Source organism: Physeter macrocephalus, unplaced genomic scaffold, assembly GCF_002837175.3.
Source record: "Physeter macrocephalus isolate SW-GA unplaced genomic scaffold, ASM283717v5 random_585, whole genome shotgun sequence".
In the NCBI taxonomy this organism is placed as follows: Eukaryota; Metazoa; Chordata; class Mammalia; order Artiodactyla; family Physeteridae; genus Physeter; species Physeter macrocephalus.
The window spans coordinates 12,628-36,224 of NW_021145885.1; the positions used below are offsets into that span (position 1 = coordinate 12,628).

Consider the following 23,597-nt stretch of genomic DNA (forward strand, 5'->3'; position numbering starts at 1 on the left):
CTCAGACAGCGGTGTGTGTGTGTGCGTTTGTGTGTGCGTGCATAAGGACGTGGGTGTCAGTGTCTAGCTCTGCATGGGACAGTGATCCAATGTGTGTCTGCTTCCGTGAGTTGGTATCAGAGCGCTACAAACTGGGTGGCTGGAGGTACAGGTGTGCCTGTCACAGTGCCCCAGCAAGACAGAGCCCAGTGTGTGTGTGTGTGTGTGTGTGTGTGAGTGTAGTGTGAAGCAGTGATTCAGTGTGTTTGAATCAGTGTGCGTGTGTCCCCGAGGGTTTGAGCGAGTGTGGCGGCGTGCTCCCCTGTGTGGCAGTGCCCTGTGTGCTTGTGTAGACGCGTGTTGGTGTGAGCGCCAATGCATTCGCCCGGTGTGTGTATTTTACGAGAGCGAGGCTGTGTGTGTGTGTGTGTGTGTGTGTGTGTGTGTGTGTGTGTGTGAGCGTCTCTGCTCCCCAGCAGCTCGGGTGGCAGCGCCAGGTGGGCTGGTCCCCAGGACCTGGGATGGGGGTGGGCGCCGCCCCGCCCCGCCAGCCGCGACCCCTCCCACGGGCGGCGGGCTGAGGGCGGCGGTAGCGCGGCCGCCTCTAGGACCCGGCGGCGGCCGGCCGCTGTCCCCGGGCCGCGCGAGTGAGCATGTGCAGAGCCTGGCGCCCGCTCGCCCGCCGCCCGCCGCCCGCTCGGCGCCCGCTTCCTCCGCCGCCGCGGCTCAGCCCGGACGTCCGCAGCCCAGGGAGCCAGGTGGCGGCGCCCTGTGCCCGGGGCGCGTCGGGCCGCTCCTCGCCGCGGGCCGCCCGGGGGCGTGCGGGCGCCGAGGGCGCCTAGGCTCCGGGCACTGCGGGGTTGCGGGCTCGGCGCCCCGGGGAGGCGCGCGCGTGGCCGCCGGAGCGGCCGCCCCAGCTGGCCGCGATCGCGGGGTGAGTACGATCTCCGGGTGCCCCAGCCGGGACCCCCGCGCGGGCTGCGGGCAGGGTTCCCCCAGCCGCGGGCCAACAAGTTTGTGTAGACGCGGCCGGGAGCGCGGCGGGGCTGCACCTGCTCCGGCTCCGGGGCGCGCCGGCGGGGGGCGCCTCTCGCGGGGCCACGGCGGCTTCGCCCGGGAGTGTGTGCGCGTGGAGCCGGGGCGGGGGGCCGCTTCGGCACGAGCCGCATGGGGCGGGGGTGCGCAAAGCAGTTTCCCAAGCCGCGTCCGCCGCCTGGAATCCTCAGAGACCGTCCGTTTGCCCGGAGGGAGCCGTGGATCCGGGGAGGGGGCGAGGACAGGCTTTGGGGTGCGCACTGCTGCTTCTAAGAGGAGACGTTTACCAGTGGCAGCTCCCTCTCGTTCCGCCACCACGCCAGGCTTCCGGTCAGCGGAGGGTTTTCTCTGTCTCTTGGTGAACTTGAGGCACGGGCAAAGGCGAAACGCACGTATTTCGTCCAGAAAATTACTCCAAGTAGAGCTCTGCATTTTCCTAAGAGTAGACGGAAACTCACGACTGGAGGCTACTAATTGCGTTTTTCGTTTCTCATGGGAAGCCTCCAGGGGGTCTTCTGCCTCAGGGTAACCAACTTCCCAGGTGTCTGTTTTCCTGAGCATCTGTGCCCACGGCTGATGCCTGCTCGGTGCTGGCTCGCCCGTAGGGAGGCGGGGGCGGAGAGGGAGACCTCTGACCCTTCTCTGAGCAGTGGGAGGGCTGGTTGTAAGGGTTCCAGCCCCCCCGGAGTCCTGCCCTGGGGTCCCGCAGCTGCCCGCGCTCGCCTGCTCCCCCTCTGCTCCCAAGATGGACGGACTCCGAACTCCTCTCTACTTTTCTAACAGCGTTAGACGCTGTCCTCCCTCTTGCCGCTGGAAGGGCATGCATCAGTTTATGGAGCACTCGGGTTATCCCAAGGAGCTTGTCGGGGGGTGCTTTTCTTTTTCTCCTCTGCATAGCCTAGGTTATCGGGCACAGAGAGTGAGGGCTCCTGGCGAGTGGAATACAGGAGGCGGAACACCGGCTGGCTCCGCTCTGCCCGCAGCCGACCCTGCCTGCTGGTTGCAAGGGCTGGAGAGAGGGCAGCGGGGAGGTTTCCCTCGAGTATTCCCCTCACCGCCCCCAACCCCACGCCATACCCTTAGCTCTGGCCTCACCAGTCCCTTGGAGAAGATGCCCCGGTGGGCCATCAGAGCCCAGCAGTTCCATGGGGAGGGGCAGCCGTGTTCAGCCCTGAGGCGCACTCGCTGAAGGAAGCGTGGCCTGCAACTGGGCTGGCGCGCTGAGCCCGGCAGCTTCATCTTCCCCCAGGAGAAGCCCCCTGGCCCTCACCTGCAGCTGCATCCCCCTGTCTTCGGCAGGACCATTACCGCAGCTCCTCTGGAAGAATGCCTTATTTTGGGGTGAGGGGATCCCTTATTCAGTGGGCGTTGGAGCCCTGTGGGGCACTGTCCTGTGGCCTACAGCATGTCTGGCCAGGAGTGAAGAGACGCTAGGATTAGGGCAGAAGGCCAGACCCCTGCCCCTTGCCTCCTGTCTGCCTAACCAGGCAGAAGTGGATATTGTGGGCCACCAGTTGGTCAGCTGCTAAAGCCTGAGCCTCTGAGCGCTGGGCAGTGAGTTGCAGAGCTGCTTCCCTGTAGAGTCTGCCTGAACAGGCAACCCAGAGCCTCTCGACCAGGACTGAACCATGTCTGAGCAGCGCCTCTCAGGAGGGCTTGTTTCTCTTTGTAGACACGCCCGGCTTGCGATCCTATCCGGCTCAGACCCAAGACAGCCGTAGTGAGACCAGTGCCCCGGACTCTCCCTCCGGAGCTACACTGAGGCCAGGGCAAAGCTCAGTGATTAGACCTTCGGGGTCTTTATCCATAGGATGTGAGTGATGATCAGACCCACCAGCAGGGACAGAACTGGGTTGGAAGCAAGCCCTGCTATCTGAGGAGTGAGTGCTTGACCGTGGCTTTGGACTGCCTTCTCCCTGGGCCTCTTTTCACACTGTGGCTTTTACCCGCTCTTCCTCGTGGTTTTAATAAACAGCATGTTGACGTATCACCTGGAAAGTTGTTGGAAGGGTGGCACTTTCGGAGAACGTATTTAGGGAGGAGCTCTATCTCCCGATGCGGACGTGAGAGTAGTTGGAAAAATGGGGTGAATTAATTGTTGACGTATCACCTGGAAAGTTGTTGGAAGGGTGGCACTTTCGGAGAACGTCTTTAGGGAGGAGCTCTATCTCCCGATGCGGACGTGAGAGTAGCTGGAAAAATGGGGTGAATTAATTGTGTACATCATAAAACACAGTGTGCCTCTTGGTAGCTGTTAAGGCTTTCCTCCTCCACTTTGATTCTCTTTTTCTTGCTCCTGGAAACTCACGAGGGGGCCAGGAGGGTGCTGAGGGCAGGAAGGCCCGAGGTGTCTTGGCCTCCCCCACCCCCGGCATAAGTCCATCCCAGTGACCTGAGGCACGGCGGGCACAGAGCCAGAGAAGGGCGGGGTTCACTTTGGCTGGGTACTCCACCCACTTGCCCAGATTTATCCAAATCACTCAGTGGGGTTTGGACAAACCTCGAGAGTTTGCCACTCAATGGGAGAAGCATACGAACACATGAACAAAATCGGGTTCTACTAAAGAGGTGGCCCAGAGATAGCCCAGAAGTGTCTGTGATTGGCTCTTGCAAGAGTGGGCTGTGCTCCAGATCAACCAACTGAAAAGGCGAAATGCCTTTTAGTGCATTTGGTGGTATTCTGTCTTTCTTTGCAGCCCTGGCCCCTAGAGGGCTGCCTGGAGGAATATCCATCCCTGGAGTTGAACAGACGAAGACCATGTGATATGGTAGATGATGCCACAGACCTGGAATCCGGAAACTTGAGTTCAGTCTAGCAATAGCTATTTGTCTTTGGCCAAGTTAATTTGCCCTCTGTCTTCCTCAAATTCTGCATCTCCACGATGGAGATGATAATGATTTGACTTCACGAGTTTATGGGAAGGTCAGTCATTCATTTGATGATCTGTTGATTCATTCAGCACACTTGAGAGTGTGTGAAAGTACCTTGCAATCTCTAATGTGGTACATAAAGATTTATTCTTATTTATATGAACCCCAGCACTGGGTTTGCTGGAGGATTCTCCCCTCCCCCCACCTCCTTTGCATTGAGTGGAGTTTCAGCCTTACTATTATGTTTTATACCTTTTTAGCAATATTTCTTATTTTGGACCTTTTAAGTTCTGAAGTTCAGAAGATCAAAAGATTTGCCTCCTCAATGGCAGGGACCCCACCCCATTGTCCCACCCCAGGGCCCAGCAGGTCTGTATTTAGTGGGCCCTCTGCTCTCTTTCTGAATCTCCAAGAGCCAGAGGCGTGGGACCCTGGGATGAGGGCAGCATGGCCCTGAGCCTTGGAGGGTGGCCAGTGGGCACAGATTTCTGGGGTCTGCCCTGTGCCCCACCCAGAGGTGGACAGAGGCACTGCCTGTGTCTATGAGGGGCTCATAGGCTGGGAGGAGAAGTGGGCGGCGTAGCCAGGACTCAAGGCAGGACACTTCGCCCAGAGCATCCAGCCTCGCCGTCGAACGCTGGGGAGTGGCTCTGCTCCGGGGATCAGGAAAGCTTCTTGGAGGGGGTGGCATTAGAGCTGAGCCTTGGTAGCCACAAAGCCTTTCAGAGCCACAAGATGGGGCCCACGTTGGCATATCTGGCCGACGGAAGAGTATGTGTAAGGGGGCATGAAGCATTGCACGCTGGCCAGTGGGGCGTCGAGTTCTGGCAGGAATATTGAAGGGAAGTTGCTGGGAGACTGAACCAGGAAGGGCCACTGAATGCCAGGCTGAGGCGCTTGAACTTGGTCGTCTGAGTCCTGGGGAGCCATTGCAGGCTATAGCATTGCTAGTTCTTGGTGTTAGAAAGATCTCTTTGTTAGGGTGCTGGGAGGGGACAGCGTCTCGGAGAGGGGGCGGGGTCCAGATGACAGGCACTGAGCCTGAGCAGGGCAGAGGCAGGGGTTGAGAGTGGGAAGAGACAGGGGAGGGCTAATTCAGAGCCCTGAGGCCAGCTGGAGGCTCCCCGGTGTGGCGTTGCTGAGGTCCTGAGGCTGAGACACCCGCCTGCCCCGACCCCGAGCTGCCGGTCATGCAGGCTGGGGCTCCGAACTGCTAGACCACGAATGCCCATCTCCTTGTCTGGGGAGCAACATGTCGGTCCCTGTTCCTTGGGCTTAGGGCTCTCACCCTGCTAAGAGCGCACCGCTCTGGATCCCCAGAGGGTTGCAGCCCTCACTGCAGTGGCCGAAATGCTTCTGGGGCAGCTGGAGTTGCTCTCCCCTCACCTGCCTGTCCTCTCTGGCGGCGGGGGGCGGGGGGTGAGGGATGATAGAGTCACGTGACTGAACCCCAGTGGCCACTGGTCAGGCCCAGGCCGTCTCTGACCTCTTTCTCCAGCCCTCAGGACCTAGGGTCTGCCTTCTCTCCTCTCCCGGCTGTCGCCACCCCTCTCCTGTTCAGTCCCTTGGAAACCCCAGCCTGGTGCCATCTGCCCAACCCTCGCCCCTTCAGGCTGAGCCACAGCTGCCACCTGGGGCCCAGACAACAACAGAGTAACAGCCAAGGGCTCAAGTTGTCTAAGTCCCCACCTGAGACCCCCAGAAGCCTCTCTGTCCCAAAATTCTCCTCTCATTCCTGGGAAGAAACTGAGGGGCTCCCTCCCCTGGGCCCTGGTCTCCTCTGGGGTGACACTTGGGCCTCTGGCAGGCCACCAGGCAGGACAGCTGGTGTCCACCGTTGTCCAGCCTGAGGCTCAGTGCCTCCCTGGTGCCTCCTCCCTCCCGACAAGGCCGGAGCCTCAGGTAGGGGTGGGCCCCCTGCCCCCCCCATCGTTCCCCTGAAGCACTTTGCATGATTCCCAGACAGGCGGTGTCACGTGGGAAGCCTTGGGAAAAAATGGTCCAGACCTGCAGAGGAGGGGAGGGGCCCAGGAGGCTGTGACGCTGACCACACGGCAGCATCTGGGAGGTCTGACGGGTGGGGCGAGGGGGGGTGACACCATAGGTGGTGATGGAGGCACACTAAACCCCTTTCAGGAATCAGTCTTGCCTCGTGTGAAGCTGGTGTGGGGAGAGAGGCGGGAAGCTTAGTGGGCATGGGGTGGGTTCTGGGAGCCGGCAGCCAGGTCTGAATTCCGGTCCTGGTTTGTCTGGCCTTGGCCAAGGCGCTTCGCCCAGCTGAGCTTTAGAGCCCCGGGCTCTCAGATGGGGGTGATCAGGGCATCCGTCTCCGTGGGAGGTGGGAGTAAATGACATGGTGCAGGTGAAATACACAACCCAGTCTAGCCGGATTATTCAACGCTGCAAGTGCTTCATAAATGGTGGCATTGAAAAAGCAAGCAATTGCTAACAGCTGTCTTAGCATGGGGGCACCTTCAAGTAAGACTGGGATAGTGTGCCCTCCCCAGGGAGCTGGAGGCTGAGAGGAGGTGTGGGTGGCTGAGTCCCCCCCCTCCCCCCCCCCACCCCGCTCAGCTGCTGCAGGCCTCTCCTCCAGCGTCTCCAAGTTTGCCTCTTTTGCATTTGTAAGCTGAAGGCTGTAGGTAACAGAAGGTTTACTCCCTGATTCGATCCCAGGACAATGCCTATTTACCCCCATTTAACAGGTGAGGAGCCTGAGGCTCTGCCCTGTGCGGTGACTTGCTCAAGGTGGATTTGTTCTAATGGAGGGCCTCCTGGCTTTGGGGTACAGCAGGCACAGCTGATGGGTAGCGGCTACATACGCGCCCCAGGCGCTGGCTGCTTCTGCCGTGCAGCTGCCTTGTGGCTTGGCTGTGAGCCCTTGTGCAGATGCTGCACGTAGCCCAGCCCCCCCACCCCCACCCCCACCCCAGGCCTCTTTCAGGTTCAGTCACTCAACAAACATTTTTACGGGCACTGCCCTGCCGGATGTGTGCTAGGATCTGAGGATGTGGCGAGAATGGGAGATCGGGTGTCATCTGTGCCCTGGGGGAGAGGTGAGCGTGGCAGAGAGTCGGGGACGACTGACAAATGTAATATCAGTGGTAAGTGGGGTGGAAGTCTGGACAGGGGGACAGGTTCCTGATGTGGCAGGTGTTCTGGGCTGGGAATCGGCTTCGCGATGTTAGAAGTTCAGAGTGGCAGCCTGCCTTATAGGAGGCCAGGGTCGTTGAGCGCTGGTGTGAAAGTAGCTGCCCCCTGCCCCCACGTCCAGTGCCCTCCTCCCCAGACCAGGGGAGGCCCCTCTGGGAAGGGTTGGCTCTAGAGAGGACTTGGTAGGGGGGGGCCTTGGGGAACCCGGGTGTGATCAGCCCTGGCAGTGCCCCATCCCGCCGTGCCCTTTGTAGCGTGCTCCCAGAGCCTGTATACAGATGCGTATGGAATTCTGGCCGGGTCTTGGCTTCAAAATTCTGAACTGCTGATGCATTGCCCACCTTTTGGCTCCATCTCCTCGGAACCTTTCTTCCCAGGCGTCCTCTCTCCCCTTATATTTTCGTTTTATAGGATTTTTCACTGATGGAATCCCAGTCTTGTAACCAGAAGCCTTTTGCAAGCAGATCCAGAAACCTCTCTTCCTAGAATGACGACAGGAAGGATAACATATAACGCGCAGGCACCCTTATTAATTTCCATGTATCTGTAAGACCTGAACTGGTGAAGCTGTGTCCTTTGTACTTACGTATTACTCCATCTCCCGTGTTTCCAGAGAGGCTCCCACAGCTCTGGATAACCGGAATTTGAGATTTCATTGCCCTGACCCCCACAGAAGGAGGTTTCTGATATCATGATTCGCCTATCAATGTATCTTCTCGTTCATTTTTTTAAAATGTATTCAGAAACAGAGATGGCTGAGCATCTATGCTGCTGGGGCTCATGCTGGGGGCCAGGGTTACTCAAATGCATAGGGCATGACCTCTAGCCTTGAGTCAGTCACAGTCCTGCAAGGATGATTGACAAGTACAGGGACAATTAAAATCATCTCGGGGTGGTGAATGCTGGGATGGGGGTCAGCACGGGCTGTGGGAAGACAGAGAAATCTACACCAGTGGGTGGGTGGTGGTCAGGGAGAGCTTCTCGGAGGAAGTGGCACCTGGACTGATTCTCGGAAGATACACAAGGATTCACCAGGCAAAGAGGGAGAAAAAGACATCAAATGCATTGTGTACAAAGGCACCAGGGCAGATGTGCTGTGTGGTCGCTCTACTGGACTCGTGTGTGTGTGTGTGTGTGTGTGTGTGTGTGTGTGTGTGTGTGTGTGTGTACATGCACATGTGCACACGTCATGGGGAAGCAGAAGGAAAGGGCCTGGCGAGAGGTGAGCTGGTTGGGCTGGATCAGGAAGGGGGCCTCATATGTCATGCTAAGGAGCTTGGAGTTTATCCCAAAGCCATGGGGAGCTACTGAAAAGGGTTTTAAGCAGGGGAGTGCCATGATCAGATTTGTGTGTTACTAGGATCACCCAGGCAGCCTTGCAGAGGATGGATTGGAGGGGCCAAAGCTAGAGGCAGGGAGATCAGTCAGGATTTCTTGGCACTTTCTCTGCGGTTCTACAAATCTGACGAGGCTGGCTGGGGTGGGCCTGGCACACACCAGCTTAGAGAGAAAAGAAAAGCTCTGGAGACCCGTCTGGAAGGGCTCCCAGACTCAGGGTTTAATTCCACCTTCATTTGCTGATTCCCTAGCCTGCCACCCCTGCCCCAGCCTAAAGGACCCACCGGACCCCCATATTCCCAGATCCTGCCCTCCCCAGAAACCTCAGAACCTGGCAGCTCTCAGCATTGAATCAGAAAGGGTCATGCTGGTCTGGGTCTCCCGGGAACCTGGAGTACCAGGCCACAAGAGCCCAAACATTGTCTTTCCTCTCACACCCAGCCGCCGTCCGCAGGGCACAGAGCAGCCATTGAGGGGCCGTGGGGCCCTGGCGGGGGTACCGGGCCTTGTTACAGGCAGCGGCTTAGTCACGCTCCTAGGACTCTTTCTCCCCGGGACAAGTCTGTCCTTGTGTTAAGGGCCGTCCTCACCCAGCAGCCCGGCTCACAGCAGCTGCGGGACCCTCTGCGAAACCCCTGACAGCGCACTTGAGAGGCGCCGCCAAAGGAAACCAAAGCCCAGCGTGAGAGCCGAGTCCTGGGGAGCAGAGGGGCACCCGGGAAGGCTGCTCCGAGAGCCCTCCCCGCTTCACCTCACCAGGTGCCCAGCCCCGTTGGCAGGTGCATGGCCTGGGGCGCTCTCCTGCTCTGGCCTCCTGCCTTCAGGAAGCCTGGAAAGACTACGCAAGCCCGCTCTCTCCCCGTGTGCCCTCTCCTGTGTTAAAACCGACCCACGTCTGCAGAAGCATTTCCAAAAGACAGTTCGCAGCCCCAAGGCGCCCGGGGAGTCAGCACGCGTGTATTGAGCACCTGCTGTATACTCGTGCCTTGGTCTGGGTGCACACGTAGGTGGTGGGGTCTCATTATAGGCTGGGCCACGTGTCAGTTCAGAGTCCAGGCTCTGAATACAGCCTGTTCCAAACCTTGGCCCCTCTGCTCACCAGCTGTGTGACTCTGGGAAAGTTACGTTGCCTCCTTTTGCCCCAGTTTCCTCATCTGTAAAATGCGGATAGGACTGTACAGTATCTACCTCGCTGGGTTGGTGTGAGGGTTAAATGAGATGATACATAAAGCGTTTAGCTCAGTGCCTGGCATGAAGTAAGGATCCAGTACAAAGACACTGCTGTGGGGTGTTTTTTTGATGGGAGTGGAAGGTGTTTGTTTCTTTCTTTTTTTCTCCCCCCAGACTCCCCTCCCACCCAGGCTGCCATATAACATTGAGCAGAGCTCCCTGTGCTATACAGTAGACCCTTGTTGGTTATCCTTTTTAAACATACCTCTGCTGCTGTTTCTCCTCCTTACTGCTGTCGTTATTGGATCTTCCTACCGCTCCGGGATAGAGCGTCAGTCCCCTTTTACAGATGAGGAAGCTGAGGCCCAGTGAGGTGAAGTAACCCACCTGATGTCACACAGTCATGCAGTGGCAGAGCTGGGACTGGAACCCAGCTCTCTGTCGTGTGCTCTTGCAACACGGCTGTTCCCTTCGGTAAACAGAGCCCAGGAGTGCAGGGTGCCTGACCCTGGGACAGTGGGAGAAGTGGACCCTCCTCTGGCATCTAAGTGCCCTTTCTCTTCTTTTCCAGATTTATAAGCTGGAGATGAGGGTCGCTAGAGCCCAGGGATGGCAAAGTTTGTGACACTTGGGCAGAAGCTGCAGCTGCAGGGTCCGGGCCGGAGTCAAGTGATGGTACCGTTTTGAGCACCTGCTGAAAACCAGGCGGGAGGAACAGTAACCCCAGGAGAGCACAGGCTGGTGCCGGCATGCAGGGATGACGCCTCCGCAGGCCCCAGCCTCCCTCCCGCCTGGGTGCTAGGAGCCGTCCCTGGGCTCCAGCCGGGAGCCCTGCCGCCCGGGGGCATGGCCAAACCTTTCTTCCGACTCCAGAAGTTTCTCCGCCGGACGCAGTTCCTGCTCTTCTTCCTCACAGCCGCCTACCTGATGACCGGCAGCCTGCTGCTGTTGCAGCGGGCCCGCGTGGGCCTCCCGCCGGGCCCCCGGGCCCCCGGCCCCCTGCAGACCCTGCCCGTGGCCGCCGTGGCGCTGGGCGTGGGCCTGCTGGACAGCAGAGCCCTGCACGACCCCCGGGTCAGCCCAGAGCTGCTGCTCGGCGTGGACGTGCTGCGGGGCCCCCTGGCCCGGCCCCGGCCTGGCCCCCGCTGGCTCCGCAGCCGCAACTCAGAGCTACGCCAGCTGCGGCGCCGCTGGTTCCACCACTTCATGGGGGACCCCCAGGGGCCGCCCGCCCTGGGCCCCGAGGCCCCCAGGCCAGCCGCCAGCAGCCAAGGTAGGTGCTCAGCCCTGGGTCTCCTTGCCTATATGGGAGCTACCCGCAGGGGCCCCATTCGGGGTCACGGGACTGGTGTCCCCTCTCCCCGGCCCTGGCGGCAGCCCAAGAAGTAGGCACCGAGAGCCCATGGCCTTCCCACACCGCCCCTTCCCCCGGCTCCGAGGCAGACAGGAGGGGCCTGGGAGGGGAAGCCCTTTGGAGTTTTGCTGGCTCCCCCGCTGGGCTCGCACGTGGCTGGAGGTTGAGATGTGCGAGCATCTTCGAGCTGAGACAGACCCCGGCTTGAATCCTGGCTCATCCCCAAGTTTATTGGGTGACCACGTCTCTTAATTTCTCTGGGTTCCCTGGAAATGGAGGTTGGGATACCTGCCCCAGGGTTACGGTGGGGATTAAATGTGATAACATAGAGCAGCGGTTTGCGAAGCGGAGTCCCAGACCGGCAGCCTCAGCGTCACCTGGGAGCTTGTCGCGAGCGCAGGTTCTCAGCTTCTCTCGGACTTACCAAGTCCCAGACCCTGGGGTGGGGGCCGGCAGTCTGGAGCAGTGCGGTCTCCACGTGGTTCTCATGCACGCAAAAGCTGAGGACCACCGGGCTAGGGGGTCCTGATGTATTCACTGGCGCTCAGGAACTGGCAGCTATTAATTATTTAAATTCCCCAAGGTCATTCTCTTGGTTTGGGTTCCCCGGAAGCAAACCCTGAAACCAGGATTCAGATGGGCTTGGTTAATTTGGGATGTGATCCCAGGAACGCCGGTAGGGAGTGGGAAGTGAGACAGGGAAGAGAAGGCGGTCAGTAAAGGGTACGTCATGGAGCAGGTGGGGGCTTGGGGCGAGGGTAGAACATGCATCTTAGGGTGCAGCCTGGAGGCAGCAAGGCCGCGGGGACACGGGCGGGGCGCTGATCAGACCACCAGAGTCATGTAGCTGGGACTGCATCATGGGGTCAGCCTGGTTCCAGGTCGGGACGCTTTACACCAAGTTATCCAGACTGTGCAGGGCCCAGTTAACTGAGCCTGTGTGAAGTGAGCAGCCACGGAGTGTCATAGCTATTGTTGGGTGGTGACCGACCTCAGTCAGTGTCTCCGCACCCCTGTCACCACCCCATTTGGTCCTGTACCACAAATCCCAGGAGAGCTGCTATCCTGAGTACCAGAAGTGCAGCTGGACCCTAGAGTCCTCAGTGGCGGGATATAGAAGATGAGGCAAGAGCCTTAGGAGGATGAGTCCGGTGGCCCAGTACAAGGAAGACTGGAGGACTCTGCCTTCTACGAGAAAGAAACTTCCTTGGAATGAAGTTTCATCTGAAATCCTCTAGGTCATAGCCCCTGTGTAGGACTCCTCGGCAAGGCTTCCACGTAAGAACGAAGGAGAATTGAGGAACTGGTTCTGTAGCTCATTTCATGTAGACACAATTTCTGTAAACTCTCCCCAACACATCTAGAAGCTGGGTCTCTATGCAGGCTACACCAGTGTAACTCATTTAGACTAAAGTGTAAGTGACTAAACAAAGTTGCCGTGGATTTCTTGGAAAGCAGGCACGGAAAGAGCACACGTTTTGAAAACAGACCTGGGTTTCTCTTGGTATTGCCCGTTATTGGCTCTATGACCTTGGGCAAATTAGCCACGATTCCTCTTTTTTTTCCTCTCAATCCACACTTACTGAGGACCCACGTATGAGTCTCCATGTGTGCTACTCACTGTGCACTTGAGGAGCTCAGTCTGGTGGTGGAATCAGATGTGCACCCAAATGATTACCCCACGGTGTGACTGAGGCATCGCAGAGGCACGTGCAAAGGGCTTGGGGCTCGTTAGACAGAAGTGACGAGTTCTTTGTAACCTGGCTTCAGGGTGACTGGGCAGCAGAGGGGAGGACTCAGGGTGACCTGGTTATAGCCCTGTGTATAGAATACGCATATCCAGGAGAACCAGTGGGTACCCCTTAAGTCATCATTTAGAGAGGCGACGGAAGAGGCTGCAGTGAACGCTGAGGAGATCATGGTGAGATGTACACAGGACCGATAGTCACCCATTATACACCACCAGTTTCTGCTCTGAGCCCCTGAGTGCCCTCCACACTCTGATGCTCTGGCTGACCCTCCCTGGTGACCCCCAAACCTAGCAAGTGAAGGGTTAATGCCTGGTACAGCGGGAACAGTCAGGTTCTGGTGTTGAATGGTGATAATTCTGACAGGTTGGTGGCCCCCGCCCAATAGGTTATTCAATATTTTGAATATCCCCCAGGATTGGAGGAAGAATTCGCCCTCTGGGAGAGGCCATGGTATCCTGGCTGGAGATCTTCAGAGAAAGTGGGGAGAGGCAGGCACTGGCCTGAGGACCCTCTGGGAGCCCCCTTCCCTTCTTGGGGCTCTGTGGGCCCCGCACAGCCAGGCGGGCCTCCCTGGTGGAGAGTAGATCGCAGGCCAGCCCTCGGGACAGCTGCTGGGGTTGCAGACAAAGAGAGCGTCTCTTTTGCGGCCTGGGCAGCCCGCCATCCCCCTGTAAGGGGATCCGGCAGGCAAGCCTTGGAAGCTGCAGGAGGCCCCATCAATCACTGAGCATTTCATTATACCTTGGACAACATCCATAATGGAATAAAATGTCAGTAAGTTTACTAGGGGAAAAATAGTAACTTCTCCATAGCCAGTTTGCTTTTTATTGATAGTAATTTGCAAAGACATTGCAATATCTCCAAAGCCATCGTTAATAGCCTCACGGCATGTCCATTTTGATGTGCAAATGAGCAGATGCGGAGTCACAGGCAATAATATATCGCCTCCGTTTCAGCCGAAAGTAATAAATCCGTCTCAGAATGTGTCCCAGTGCATCCGTGGGAAGTCCTTTCTTCTTGCACATTCTCTCTTTCTGACTCTGTCAGGGAGTTAGAAAAGCCATTCATTATTTTTCCAGGAGAAAGGGCTCCCCTCCTCCTCACAAGCAGAGGGGGAGGCGCCTGCGCCTTTGCTACAAACTGAGATGGGACCAGCGGGGCGTGGACGTCCCTTCCAGACCGGTCAGTTCCACCCGATGGCCAGCTGGTAGCTGGTTAGCCTCTTCTTGTTTTTGAAGAACCCAAGCCTGACTGCTCAAAACCATTCTTTCTCTCTTATCAATGTGTTCCCTCCTCACAAGCAGAGGGGGAGGCGCCTGCGTCTCAGGCCTTTGCTACAAACTGAGATGGGACCAGCGGGGCGTGGACGTCCCCTCCAGACCGGTCAGTTCCACCCGATGGCCAGCTGGTAGCTGGTTAGCCTCTTCTTGTTTTTGAAGAACCCAAGCCTGACTGCTCAAAACCATTCTTTCTCTCTTATCAATGTGTTCCGCTAATATTTACGGAGCCGGGACTTCCCTGGTGGCGCAGTGGTTAAGAATCTGCCTTCCGGACTTCCCTGGTGGCACAGTGGTTAAGAATCCACCCGCCAATGCAGGGGCCACGGGTTCGAGCCCCGGTCCGGGAAGATCCCACATGCCGCGGAGCAACTATGCCCGTGCGCCACAACTACTGAGCCTGCGCTCTAGAGCCCGGGAGCCACGACTACCGAAGCCCACACGCCCAGAGCCCGTGCTCTGCAGCAAGAGAAGCTACCGCAATAAGAAGCCCGCGCACCGCAATGAAGAGTAGCCCCCGCTCACCTCAACCAGAGAAAGCCCGCGCGCAGCAACAAAGACCCAACACAACCAAAAAATAAATAAATTAAAAAAAAAAAATTTACGGAGCCATCGTCACGCTCGGCCGCCAGGTTAGAGTGTAGGATCAGAATAATTATAGCTGTTACTTATCCGAGCATCTGTGACGTGCCTAGATGTACATCTGTTATTTCATTTAATCTTTGACCAGCCTTATGATGTCAGCGGTGCTATCACCATTTTAATGACGAAGGATTTTGCATTTCAGGGAAGTAAAGTCATGTAAAAATGTTTATTGTTAATAATGACATATAAACAATAAAAACAGGCACCACTGAGCCCGTACTACATGCCACGCCTGCATTAGATATTTTCTATGTTATCTCGTGGAATTCTCACAACCACCCCATGAATTCCATGAGACCATATCCCCGTTTTACAGATGGGGAAGTGGAGGCTCAGGAAGGGGAAGCTGCACATGCCAGGCCACGCAGTCAGATAGTAGTGGAGCCTGGATTTGAATCTAAGGCAGCCCCTTCCCGAAGGCTGTTTCCCCACTCTCCCCGCAAAATGTGTATGCGCCGGTCTCAGCCTTCGGGGGTCTTGAGCCCAGGCACCTTTAGAACCTTCTGGTTAATTTCCCATCAACGGTGACAAGTGTTTAGCAACCCCTGAGCTTGTTTTGGATGTTTACTTGAAAGCTATAATAGAATTTCTTCTTTGTTGAGCAACACAAATCAGAAATGTCTTAAATACTAGGTTTTTTTTTTTTTTACTAAATAGGCAGGCTAAGGAGAGCGATTGATTCTCACTGACCTGGGTGAAGGCTTTCTGGTCTTGGTAGTCCTGAGATTTATATAAAGAGAGAGAAGCCTGTGGGGACTGGGTGTCTGGGGTCCCGAGTAGAGGAGTGGAGCCTGTGTCCATGGACAGACACTGGGTGTGGCCACGTGTGTGCTGATGGCATCCGCGATGAAGGTGACCTCAAGAGGCTCATAGCCTGGGAGGGGGAGAGACCCTTTGGCCGTCATTGAGAAGGTGACTGTTGCTCTCTCCTCAGCCCCAGGTCCTCTAACCTGAGGTCTCTGGGTCTTTAACCATTCCTGGCATGGCGGAGAGTCCCACGTTCCAACATCTTGCTCCTCTCCCTCTTGCCTTGCCTTTCTTAACCTGGGGCCCTGGGAAACGCACATTGGTGCAGCCAATGGGACCAGCCCCTCCTCGCATTTGGGCTCTGTGCTCCCCCTCTCGCACCCTCACAGGATGTCAGTGTGGGTTTTAGGAGCTCTAACCCACCCTTGGCATCGTGCCTGACCCTGCCTGGTGAGTCACCAGCGAAGGGGAAGGTGTGGTCCCTGCCCTCAATGGGCCTTAAGTCATGGCACAGAGACAGGATACACAGGTGTACGCGATTTTTAACAACAACAGTTAATGATAAGGATTTGGGTGACGGCAAGTTTTTCAGACACTCAATGTGACAATTCAGAGAAAGGAGAGGCCCTGGTGGGCTGGAATGGTCAGGGCTGTAAGTGGTCAAGGACAGGTAGGAAGTAAAGTGTGGACATGCGGGAGGGAGCAGGGACATGTCCAAATGTGGCAAGAGAAATGAGCTTGGGTGGGGTGGTGGGTTGCATTTATGCATTTGAAAGTTGAGGAAACTGAGGCACAGAACGTTGCAGTGATTTAGTCAAGGTCAGAGATGGATTTAAGTGTGGTGTTCACACCCAGGAAGATCACTCCCTGATTGGGGCCCCAGGAATGAAGGCTGGCAGACCCACTCCTCCAAACCACTCAGCAGGCGGCCCTGAGCTTCCGTTTTGGGCCAGGTTCTTGGCAGCAGTAAAAACCAGCCTTGCCTGATCAGGGAGCTCCTGGACTGGTGGATGAGATCGTTACTCCTCCCCGCAAAGCCGTTTGGGAGCTGGCAGGCTGTTGGGAGGCCTTGGGCATGCTGCTTCCCAGAGACAGCCTAATTTCCGGAGGCTGCAGTGTACTGCTCAGGCGCCACTTGAGACATCCTGGAACTGAGTGTAGACGTTCCCCTGGAGACGAGCAGCATCTTTATCACGGGTGCCTGATCCAGATCTCGGCACAGCTATTGTGGGTGTGCATTCACAGCTCGGACTACGTGATGGCGTGTTTGCAAACTCCCAATGCACAGTTCCTGCAGCGCGCTGCGATGCACGTGACATTTACACACCTGACACACTTGCTTAGTGCTCGAGTTCTCCAGCCTTGGCTGCGCATTTCTGGGAGGCAGCTCCCTCTCTTGAGGTGACAGGTCAGGGCTGTTTCCCGTTGACATGTGCACGGTTGGGTCAACGCTGTCACTGCTCTGTGGAGTCTTGTCCCCCAGTGTCCCTTTGCAGGGACGTGCCCGAGATGCCCGGACTGGGGAGGGCTCAGCTGTCCCTTGGTCCTAACGATTCCCGCACAGGACAGCTCTCTTAACGTGTTAACAGATGCCGCTTACACACCTGCAGTGATGGGGCCTTACTCCCTCCTGGGGTGGCAGATTTTCTTCTTGAAATAACTCTCCCTGTTTGCAAGATCTTTGTGTTAGCTAAGGGCAGACTTTCCATAACTCATTTCTTCCCTCTGGATCACGAGGAGGTGACAGAACCTGCCTATCGAGACATTTTTGGAGGCAGAGAGGCCTTTTCCAGCCTAGGAAGGGTAGGGATGGAGAGGAGAGGGGTCCACGGGAAGAAATTAAACCAGCCAGCCTCAGTGGGTGAGGGTCAGTGGAAGAAAGTTCTATTCTGGCTGATGCCAGGCTCCTGGCAGCGTGTCCGGAGGGACAGTGGGCCATTCACTACGAAAAGGGGGAGGAAGAGAACAATGTGGAAGTGTCCAGAGGCGCTTCAGGGAGGGTTGGCCCACAGCCTCATCCCCTGGGCTTCTCGGAGAAGAGCCTTAGCCAGGAAGGGCGATGCCAAGGGTGGAGCCAGGTCGTCTTCTCTCTCCGGGGCCTCTGAGTCTCTGCTGTTCTTCCCCTCCCGCAGGCACATACGTGGGGTGCTTCAGTGACGACGGCCAGGAGAGAACTCTGAAGGGGGCTGTGTTTTTTGACTTGAGAAAGATGACCGTCCCCCACTGCCAGAATGCGTGCGCTGAGCGGTAAGTGGGGGACCCCGACCATCAACCCCACTGGAAATAAGGTCCAGAAAGTGGAAGTGGTGTCCCTGAGGTGATGCGTCGGCTTCCACTTGGCTGTCCTAGTGTAAGCAGAGCTCGACCCATCAGATCCCAGTTGTCCGGGACAAAGAAAGTTTACTGACGGGACGGCAGGGGGTTGTGGAAAGAGCTCTGGGCTCAGTGTCAGGAGACCCGGGGTGCGCTTCCTGCCATGCCAGGACTCACCCTTAGCCTGGCCGCAGACCCAGCTGCCATTCCCGGATCCAGACCTCGGTGCCCTGGGCCAAGGTCGGGACTCACCCCAGGCCCCACTCTGCCTGCAGGTCCTACGTCTATGCCGGCTTGGAGGCCGGGGCCGAATGCTACTGTGGAAACCGGCTCCCAGCGATGAGCATGGGGCCAGAGGAGTGTAACCACGAGTGCAAAGGGGAGAAGAGCTCGGTGTGCGGGGGTGTGGGCCGTCTCTCCGTGTACCGCGTGGAGCAGCTGCAGCCCGGCTCCAGGAAGCGTGAGTGTGCCAGTCTGTCCCTGCTCTGCCACCGCCCCCGCATCTGCAGCCCCTCATCCAAACCACGTGGGACCGAACCTGCGCTCTCCCTTCCTCACCACCTTCCCCAGACAGGCTCGCGGCAGGGGTGTGGGGTTAGCCTCAGTTCGCTCGAGTTCGTGACCGAGGCACATCTTTCCTTATCCTCTACAGGAGAGAGAAACTGATCAGGAGGCCCGGGGCCTAGGTCTAGGAGTGTCTCATACATGCTGTGTGGCCTCAGGCAGTTTGCTTCCCCTCTATGGGTTCCAGTCTAGTTTGTGAAGTACAGAGGCAGACTTTGATTTCTAGCAATGGGGCAGACCAGGTAATCTGAATGTTTCCTAGCTATGAAACACCTAGAAATGCTGGGTGAAATTGTTTTGAATGCACAGCTGAACTAACAAGAAAGTAAGGAGATCCCTGGCTCCAGGAAAGAAGTGGGAACTAGGAATCACAGTGGTGAGATGAAGGTAATCAGGAATGCTGTGCAGCTCTGGGTCTCCGCCAGGGGAAGTTGCTGATCTTGGTTATCCCTCGGCTTAGGTTTTCATGTCCACAGAGGACAGAAAAGGAGGCTTTGAGCCTGTCAGGGTGGGGAGTTGGATTGAAACTTCTGTACATAGTTGGATCCAATTTCACTGAAGTATAAATCAGTGAAATTTTAGATTAAAAAAAAAAAAAAACACCTACCAGAAATAGAAAAACTTGTCTGTTTTGACCTGAGCTTCAGGTGAAAAAAAAATTTCCTAAGAATTTATAACCTAAGAGTTTATTATTGCAGGCCTGCATTTATATGAGTTTTGAGGTTCAGATTTCTGCTGTCTGCCTGGTCCTGAAAGCTCCAACATGATATTTGGCTCTGGGCCATCTGGAGGTACCAACAGAGGCAAATGCAAAATTCTCTCTTGGGAGCTGTGCCACCAACCCAGGTGTAAAGAGTTCCTGTAGATAAATTCTCACTGAAGATGAGTTTACAGTTCAAAATGATAGAACTCAGGAGGAAATAATCAACCACGAGGGAGAATAAGCTGACGCATCAAACAGCAAGACTGAACCTCCCCGAATTTCACCTGAAAGTGCTATCAAACAGAGATGACATAACTGAGGGGGCCCAGCTAGATGTTTGTGAAACTCAGATTTGTCCTCATTGCAAGATGAGCTGCAGATCCACTTGATGTAATTATAAAAGGCCCTTTTATAAAATAATATGGCTGTACATTTGCACATTTGGGGAGCCATCCTCTTCCTGACTGGGAGGGGCCAGGCTGGGAAGAAGTCAGAGCGTGGGAGACCTCCCCCCACCACTGGCAAGTGTGAGACTGCAGCTGATGGAGGCACAGCCCAGCATCCAGGAACATCAACTCATGAACTCAGCCACCTCTGGCCATGGACCAGGGCTCCAGGAGAGCTGATGGATTAGTTCAAGAACTGGACAGAGCTCAGAGAAAGGTGTCAGGTCAGAAGCGAAGACTGCAGAGGGGTTTCTGGGAGAGCTTTCCTAGTGACGAAGGAGTTTGCTAAGCAGTCCAGAAGCCCAGCTCAGAGAAGCATGGGTGAGCTTCAAAGCCAACACTGGCTACCATCTATGGGGTCACAGTGATGGGGAGAGTGGCTCGGTGCTCAGACCCGGCCAGCTAGGCTATTCCGGTGCTTCCTATATTCAGACAGGATTGTCTGGGAACCAGGGCTCCAGATGGGGGAATGGGGACAGGGGTGGAGACCCTGACGATACACTCTACGGATTCACCAATGAGCCATTAACTCAACAGATGCTCACTGACACCTACCCTGTGCCAGGCCCTGTCCTGGCTCAGCAGTTTGCCATGGTACCTGGATGTGTCAAGTCCTGCCCCGTCATCTGGGCATCCACATGGGCTTCCTGAGGACCGAAGTGCTCCAGGAGGGCTTCTTGGGCCTTTGATTTTCCTGGGTTCAAGCAACATTAGCCCCCCTGACTCCTCAGCCCTGCCCGCCAGGAGGATCAGGTCTGTATGTGGGCTCTGGGCTGCCCTGGCAGCTTGTCCTGCCTGCTCAGCCACTGACCCTTGGAGATCAGTATTGGGCTCTAGGTTGCCCACTGGTTAAGGGTCAGATGGTCCAGTCATTCAAGCCAGCCTCAGCTCTCAAGTCGGCTAGACTTGTCATAGTTAATGCTGAAACGGTCTAACAGCCACCCCTTCTGGCAGGCTGTGGAGCCTGCGTGGCTGACCTTTGCCTGCCTGCTCCCTTCTCAAGGGCATGAACCGACAGGATCTCTGTCAAGAGGTGACCAGGTGACCAGCCATCTGAAATTTCAGCTGCTCACTGGCAAGGAGCTCTCACAGGAGGAAGACCCATCAAGGTGCTCCCCGGGTTGGGCTCAGAGGGGGGTGCGGAGCAAGTCATCAGTGGCTGCATCTTGGAGGCATCCTTCCGCCCGAAGCGCCCCCGGAGCTGTCACCTGGGGAGCGGGGGGGAAGGCTGCGGAATGGACTGCCCTGGGTGACAGCCTCTTCCCCGACAGTCACAGCCGTGAAGTCTAGAGGCAGCTGATGCTGCGCTTCTAGCAGCATCTTTTTTTTTTTTTTTGCGGTACGCGGGCCTCTCACTGTTGCGGCCCCTCCCCTTGCGGAGCACAGGCTCCGGACGCGCAGGCGCAGCGGCCACGGCTCACGGGCCCAGCCGCTCCGCGGCACGCGGGATCCTCCCGGACCGGGGCACGAACCCGCGCCCCCTGCGTCGGCAGGCGGACCCCCCAACCACTGCGCCACCAGGGAAGCCCTCTAGCAGCATCTCGTATCACTGACCTGTTACAGCTTATGCCGCGCCCTCTCCTGTCCTGTCGTGTCCAATTCCTTATTCTGTCAGCACGTACTGGGCACCTGCTGTGTGTCAGGGTCAGGGCTGGGTGTGGGGAGCATTGGGGTGACCCAGATGCAGCCTCCTCCCGGGCCACAGGGAGGTCCTCACCGGGACACCGATCACCCCACTCTCCCTGCCTGTCCTGCTCACCCTCCCTTGCCACGTGGCCCGGAGCCTGTCTCCCTGGAGTCTGTCCCACCCCGGTGCAGCCGACCACGACCACAGCCCAGTCCGTCTCGATATTTTGTCCTTTGGGGGCCCGGTCATGCCACGGGACAGGACGGAGTTCCGTGGGTCCTGCACAAGTCATCACCCCAGGCCCTTGCACCAAAATCCAGGGCAGGAACGTGACTCTGGGAGATGCGGCCCCATGGGGGCTGGCAGGTTGGGTGCATGTCATTCCTCAGAACAACTCTAGCTGCCAGGCGTTACTTAGGGGAGAAAATGGAGAGTCTCTGAGTCCATGACACGCCCGGATTGCTGACTGAGGCCCCGGCAGTGCCAGGGCTTGATCCCAGGCCGTTAGGATGCTCCGCCTGGACTGTGTTCCCAGCACCAGGCTGCTTTCCTTCACCTGCGCCCTGATAGGTCCGTGCCCTGACGCCCAGACCACTGATGCCACGGTCGAGACGATGGGCTTCCAGACCCAGAGTTCGGTCCTGCCTTGCAGTTTTGCGTGGAGGGAGCCTCCCGCCATGGTGCCGGCTGGCTAGAGGGTTTCTGCTCTCTCCAAGAGGTGTGGCAGGCGGAGAGAACCGGCAGAGATGCTGGGCCCCAGGAGAGGTTGTTAAAAGGAACATGGGATGAGAATCAGGACGCCATCCAGAGAAACGCTGAGGAGTCTGGAGGAAATAGGAACAGTTGGTGTCGGAACATTCCAGAAGGTTTGTCCCCGCACCAAGGAAGCCAACTAGGGAGCCGAACTTCTCCACCAGAAGGTCTGTAGAACAGCTTGGCAGCCTGTGTACCACGGGCTTGAGGAGTATTCCTGGAATTCGGCAGGAGTTCAAGATCAGAGAGAGAGCAGAGTAGCGGTGTGACTCGACGGTACAGCAAGAGGGAGTGTGGCAGGATATCAGGTTTCCAGACCGACTTTTCTTTTCGTGCGCGCGTGGGTAGGACAGTTTTCCAGAGTATCAGTCTCTTGGGTCACCGAGTGCAGAATCTAGCACAGAATGGATGCACAGTCCCGATTTGTGGAAGGAAGGAAGGAAGGAAGGAAGGGAGAGAGAGGGGGAAGGAAGAGGAGAGGGTGCACGCTGTCCCCCGAGGGCTGGCAGGAGAAGCAAGACATGAGTTCAGAAGCTTCAGCCAAATGGTCCCTTGTCGGTGACCCTGGCGACCAAGGCTAACGAGGGTTCTGGTGCCTGGTTTCTCTCAGGAGCTTGGCTTGACCACAGCCTCTAAGGGCAGTTTGCCCTCTCTGATTGGAAATCTGCCTTTACTGAGTGTACTTCCACCCGTTTCGGCATCTGAAGCCACCGTTTTCCTCTGTGACAGGCACCAAGAACCGTGGGCCCCGTTTCTCACCGGAACCCCGTTTCCTTCCCCGCAGGAAGGACCGTCACGTACCGGGGCTGCTTCCGACTGCTGGGGAACGTCGCACACGCCTTCCCCGACTCCCTGGTACAGGCCAGCGTGACCGTGGAGACGTGTTCAGGATTTTGTTCCCAGAAAGTAAGAGCAAGTATGATCTCACAGCCCTGTCCTTTAACCATCCAGCCCGAGCGGTGGTCTCAGGGAGGGGCAGGGCCCGTGCGGGGCTGCGGCTGTCCGTCCTCGGAGCTTGGGTGGCAGCCGAGGAGGGAGGTCCGGGGGGGGCGGCGGGCGATGATACAGCAGAGCCGCCGAGGATGCCAGCAGGGACCCCGCTAGCGAGGAGACCCGGGGCTGGGTGGGGACTTGTCAGAGAAGGTCGTAAAGCTGAAAGGATCGTGCCTTTCCCGACGTGAGCTCTTGGCACAAGTGTCAGATGTTAAATTGACTTGGTTTGGAAGCAGGAAGATGCTGGCTTGGGGCTTGGGGAGTGCAGGTTTTCGGTTATTTGCGCTGCCAGCGTTGGCCACGAATCTGACTTCAGGGCTGTAGTCACTCATGTACCTTTGGTTCAGCCTGGGCTGAGGAGTGGAGTGTGGCTCCGTGCAGGGGCCGGGCTGGGCACCGAAGGCCACTGTCCCTGCATTGCCTGCCAGCTCCAGGGTGGGAAATGTCGATCAAGGCCACGTGGGGCTTGCACAGCGCAGGACCGGGGACGGGGTACGAAGCGAGGCTGGCGGGACCGGTGAGCCGCCCAAAGAGCTTTGAGAGCTGGGGCTGGAGACTCGTGGTCTCCACATTGGGCTGGATTCTGCGGCCCTGGAAGTAGCCCCGGGTGGCAGTAGGCTGGGATTTGGGGCTGCTCCGATGTGCTGGGGTTCAGTGGCCTTGATGGGGCTGCGATACGTGGCAGTGTAACGGAGTAGGGCTAGGAGAGAGGAGGGCCTCGGCGATGACGCTGATAGCTATCAACGGAAGCTAACGGGCATTGACCATTTATTCCAGGTTCTGTTCCAATTTTACCTGTGTTAACCCATTTGACCCTCTTGACAACCATAGGCGCTCCGATTAGCTGCATTTTGCAGGTGAGGGAACAGAGAGCTCGG

At 57.1% G+C, this 23,597-nt stretch overlaps 1 protein-coding gene across 4 annotated transcripts in view; it reads left to right on the top strand.

Annotated features, from left to right (window-relative positions):
* LOC102989515 (WSC domain-containing protein 1) overlaps positions 1 to 23,597 on the top strand; it is a 37,153-nt gene that overhangs the window by 489 nt on the left and 13,067 nt on the right. Inside the window, exons 1-5 of one of the 4 annotated variants that reach the window (XM_028485894.2) lie at positions 779 to 913; positions 10,118 to 10,819; positions 17,453 to 17,567; positions 17,909 to 18,093; positions 22,511 to 22,632. In XM_028485894.2, the coding sequence (XP_028341695.1) occupies positions 10,393 to 10,819; positions 17,453 to 17,567; positions 17,909 to 18,093; positions 22,511 to 22,632 (849 nt within the window). In that variant the 5' untranslated portion in view covers positions 779 to 913; positions 10,118 to 10,392. Of the gene's footprint in view, positions 1 to 778; positions 914 to 3,850; positions 3,938 to 9,074; positions 9,156 to 10,117; positions 10,820 to 17,452; positions 17,568 to 17,908; positions 18,094 to 22,510; positions 22,633 to 23,597 lie in introns of those variants that run through there. The other 3 variants (XM_028485897.1, XM_028485896.1, XM_028485895.1) reach the window with 3 other exon arrangements.